Below are 5,000 nucleotides of genomic sequence, written 5' to 3'. Positions count from 1 at the left end.
TCTCTCTCTCTCTCTCTCTCTCTCTCTCTCTCTCTCTCTCTCTGTGTTTGTGTGTTCGTTCTTACCTTCAAGAGACAGTAAGGGGTCTCCATATTTCATTTCTCCCCCTGGGTGGAATTTCTGTCCTTTGGACGGGCCATGACTTTTGCGAGAGTAAAGGAAGGGTGAGCAGTACGTCCCTTCCATCCCGTCCCAATCTTCCCTTTCCCTACAGGGTTCCATCTTCCTTTCCATCTCAACAGCCCGTCTCTTCCCCTCCCTTATAAGGGAGTGCACGTCTTGCTTGGCACTCTTGGTTGGGTATATAAGGACCAGCGAACTTTGGCCCAACATCAGAAGGTGCTCCATCTCCAACCATGAAAGCCGTACGTCTCTGCCACCGAGTTTCGTTAACGATCTCAAGTTCAAATTGTTTTTTTTCGAATTTCAGTGTCTTCTCGAATTTGGTGCTTTTCTATGACGTAACATCAGATTATTTAATTGAAATTCGGTTGATATCATACAAATTTATGCATGATTTCATTTCTAAGGTCTTCGTCCTCTGCCTGGCCGCCTGGCCTCCGCCGCCCCAAGCCTCAGGGAGACGGCCTGTGGTGGCCATCTTGAGAGACGAACGCGTCGACCAAGGAGACGGAAACTTCAACTACGCCTTCGAGGCTGACAACGGCATCTCCATGCAGGTCTCCGGAACCCCAGGTTCCGAGGGCCAGGTCAACATGGAGGGAGTCTACCTGTAAGTCCCATGTCACCTTAATTAACCAAGGTCTTGTTTTTGTTGAAGAAACATTACTGTTTATTTTGATGCTCTAATTGTGAGTGGTGGCAGCTTTATGCTAATGTTGTGCTGTGTCTCGCAGTCTTCCTCTGGCTGACGGAGGCTTCGCCGAGATTCGCTTCATCGCCAACGAGAACGGCTTCCAGCCCTCAGGAGACATCCTCCCCACCCCCCACCCACTGCCCACCCACCGCCATCGAGCAGATCCGTTTCGCTGAGGAACAGAGAGCCCTGGGAGTCACCTTCGAATAAACGACCCGACCCGATTAGAAATGTCACTTATCGTCTCCGTTATTCAAAATGTGATAAAACTTAGTATAATAAATTCAATTTGTTTGTGACAAGATTTTACTTTTTCCTTAGTTTATCAAATTATGTAAAATCTTTATCTTATTAAAGCATATATGAGATCGAGTACCGTTCTCACCAGTAATTATTATTGCCTATAGGATGTAGGTTGACCAAAGTATCAGCCACCCGTGAGATACTACCACCAGAGAGTTATTGGGCCCTTTAACTGGCAGATAGCACTATATTGGACTCCTCCCTGTTTGCGGCTCATTTTTCTTTTCAAAGCACATACACAATCTCCTCTTTCCTCAGACACCTGAGAACACTATGCTAACCAACAATTTTTCACTTGAGGCTTAACTACTGTACTGTAATTGTTCAGTAGCCCCTTTCCTCTTGGTAAGGGTAGAGAGAGACTAGCTATGGTAAGCAGCTCTTCTAAAGGAAGGACACTCCGAAATTAAACCATTGTTCTCTGTGTTGAGTAGCGCCATAGTCTGTACCATGGTCTTTCACTCACTTGAGTTATAGTACTCTTGCTTAAGGGTGCATTTAGGGACGCCATACTGTCTCCTTATTTCCTTTCCTCATTGGACTATTTTTGCTGTTGAGTCCTACGGCTTAAATAAGCCTGCTTTTCCAAAGAGGGTTATAGCTTACTTAGTAAAGATAATAATAAAAAGAAACCAGTTTCCAATGAAAAAAAAAATCATAGAATAACGCAAGAAACTTTAAAGCTTACAAGAATATTTGTTATTATCAAAATAGCAATGATGGCAATCTACATACGTTTAATAATTTTATGCTAATTATTGATGTATTTATATGAAGTACCTGTATACTTATTTCATTCATGTGAATAAATATTCATAGTTTTGTGAAAGGTATAACAAATACTTACAGGTAAGAAATATAGAGGCAAGTCAACTGAACGAATATCAATGGAAAATTAAAAGATTTCTTTTTGGTTTACCTTTATAAAACTAAACCTAATCAAACTAGAGCCTAAAAGGATTTTGGTTCGTTTACAATTGGAAAACTGACATTTTATCTAATAGTTAAAGACTGTTCTTTCCCTATTACCCGAAGATTCCAGTAACTAATTTATTAATAAAACCATAGTATTAATCTTTGTTTTGAAAAAAAAAAAAAAAAAAAATACACAGAATCCTACTTCTCAATGTTAAAAAAAATCCTATAATTTAAAATTAATGAATCTTTTAGCAAACTTTTGTACAGATGAAAATATGTTAATAGATGGTTGCTTCTCCAATAAAGGTTAAAACTTTTAAGATAAAAGTGTAAGATAAAATTTGTCATCTTTGTTTGAGAGGATTAAGCTTTGGTAAAATTTTCTTTAAGAACCGAGATTTATACTCTTTTTTTTTTTTCATATCAATTTACGGCCGAGAAATAAAAGACAACTTTATTTCAGGAAATTATATCTGTATACTTCTCAATACATATTTTATAATTATGTTTAGCATTGAAAATTAACAGTTATAGTAGGTTGCTAAATATTGGAAAACTAATATGCGTTATTTCTTGTTTATTTCCTTTTATTGCTTCAGTCTGGAATTTGACGTCACTTTTATTTTTACGATTTGCACATCTCAAAAAGACAGTAATGAAGTGGGTCCCTTATTAGGGAATACCTGAAAACTTTTCTCCTTTGGGTTACTAAGTTATTCGAAAGGATTTCCCACGAGATTTTTGAATTATTCAACCTAACATCTGCCATAGTCCTTAGATTATTCGACATGCTTTCTCGATTTATCCAACTTTTTTTTTTCTTTTTTTTTAAAAGGATGGAAAAATATCAAATTAGGTTTTAGGGAGCTTCGGGAGTTGTCTAATTATCCAACCTACTTTCTTCTGAGGTTATCAATCTAATCTTGCTTTTTTTTGGGGGGGTGGGGTGAATTATTTGACATTCAGTCCTCTGGGGTTGGACTATGAGACGCTTTTCTTTATGATTGTGGAGCTATTTTGTTATATTTTCTTTTGAATTTTTGCATTTCATTCATCTTGGATTATGAATAAATCGACTTGCTTTCCTTTGATGCTAGGAATAGATCGATCTGATTTCCTCAAAGGATTTAGTATTCAACGACCTGCTCTTCTCAAAGGACATAGTATTCAACGTCCTCATTTTCTCAAAGGATGTAGTATTCAACGACCTGCTCTTCTCAAAGGACATAGAATTCAACGACCTGCTCTTCTCAAAGGACATAGTATTCAACGACCTGATTTTCTCAAAGGATGTAGTATTCAACGACCTGCTCTTCTCAAAGGACAGAATTCAACGACCTGATTTTCTCAAAGGATATAGTATTCAACGACCTGATTTTCTCAAAGGATGTAGTATTCAACGACCTGCTCTTCTCAAAGGACATAGTATTCAACGACCTGATTTTCTCAAAGGACAGTATTCAACGACCTGATTTTCTCAAAGGATGTAGTATTCAACGACCTGCTCTTCTCAAAGGACATAGAATTCAACGACCTGCTCTTCTCAAAGGACATAGTATTCAACGACCTGATTTTCTCAAAGGATGTAGTATTCAACGACCTGCTCTTCTCAAAGGACAGAATTCAACGACCTGATTTTCTCAAAGGATATAGTATTCAACGACCTGATTTTCTCAAAGGATGTAGTATTCAACGACCTGCTCTTCTCAAAGGACATAGTATTCAACGACCTGATTTTCTCAAAAGACAGTATTCAACGACCTGATTTTCTCAAAGGATGTAGTATTCAACGACCTGCTCTTCTCAAAGGACATAGAATTCAACGACCTGCTCTTCTCAAAGGACATAGTATTCAACGACCTGATTTTCTCAAAGGATGTAGTATTCAACGACCTGCTCTTCTCAAAGGACATAGAATTCAACGACCTGCTCTTCTCAAAGGACATAGTATTCAACGACCTGATTTTCTCAAAGGATGTAGTATTCAACGACCTGCTCTTCTCAAAGGACATAGTATTCAACGACCTGATTTTCTCAAAGGACAGTATTCAACGACCTGATTTTCTCAAAGGATGTAGTATTCAACAACCTGCTCTTCTTAAAGGACATAGAATTCAACGACCTGCTCTTCTCAAAGGACATAAAATTCAACGACCTGATTTTCTCAAAGGATATAGTATTCAACGACCTGATTTTCTCAAAGGATGTAGTATTCAACGACCTGCTCTTCTCAAAGGACATAGTATTTAACGACCTGCTCTCCTCTGGGGTGACCTTAACATTTGACCCTTCTCTCTGAGGTTGTTGCATTATTCGACCTACAATACTACAAGATTCGTAGGTTATTCGACCTTCCTGATCTCAAGAGTCGAGTCTGTTAGAATAAGCTTTGTTTCTAATAAGCAAGCTTAATTTGGGCAGTCATGGCCAACTCGATCTTCTGATGGAAGCGAACGAAATTGAGAGAGAGAGGGAATGAAGAGTCATGAAAACAAGAGAGGAAAAATGGTGATTTTTTATCAAACTAGAATTTTTTTTTTTATGTTGCTGTTCAGTGGTTATGAAAACTTATGTTAACTATCTTATTATAAAAATTAAAGGGTAAATGCAGCATTAGATGAACTTTGAAATGAAAGCTGATATTTTCTAACGAAAAACTTTTTCGAAAAGACTTACTTTTTGTCTTCATTCGCACTTGTTTATTGAGGGCCATTTTTCTTAGTCCTCAATAATTCTAAAATGCTGCACATTATTTTCGGAGAGTCAGTAATGATATTATTTTTTTATAACAGTTTGTTCAAAGAAATATTTAAATATATTTCTTAATTTCTTCAATAAACGTCGAATATTTATTAATGTTGATCAGAGTCTGTAGATACATTCATCATTTAATCAAGTGAGGAAGCACTCCATTTTGTTCCTTTGAGTACTTGTGTATACGACTTGTCATTTTTATATAGAT

At 37.3% G+C, this 5,000-nt stretch overlaps 2 protein-coding genes across 2 annotated transcripts in view; both read left to right on the top strand.

Moving 5' to 3' along the window:
* The window catches only part of Hakai (E3 ubiquitin-protein ligase Hakai), a 263,961-nt gene that overhangs the window by 2,862 nt on the left and 256,099 nt on the right, over positions 1–5,000 (top strand). The gene's annotated exons all lie outside the window — the stretch shown is intronic.
* The window catches only part of LOC137638616 (cuticle protein AMP4-like), a 6,734-nt gene continuing 1,983 nt past the window's right edge, over positions 250–5,000 (top strand). Inside the window, exon 1 of the mRNA XM_068370863.1 lies at positions 250–365. Within this exon, the coding sequence (XP_068226964.1) occupies positions 357–365 (9 nt within the window). The 5' untranslated portion in view covers positions 250–356. The remainder of the gene's footprint in view (positions 366–5,000) is intronic.

Source organism: Palaemon carinicauda, chromosome 3 (assembly GCF_036898095.1).
Source record: "Palaemon carinicauda isolate YSFRI2023 chromosome 3, ASM3689809v2, whole genome shotgun sequence".
Lineage (NCBI taxonomy): Eukaryota > Metazoa > Arthropoda > Malacostraca > Decapoda > Palaemonidae > Palaemon > Palaemon carinicauda.
Note: the sequence above shows the minus strand (reverse complement) of the source record. Positions and strands in the feature narration are given on the sequence as shown.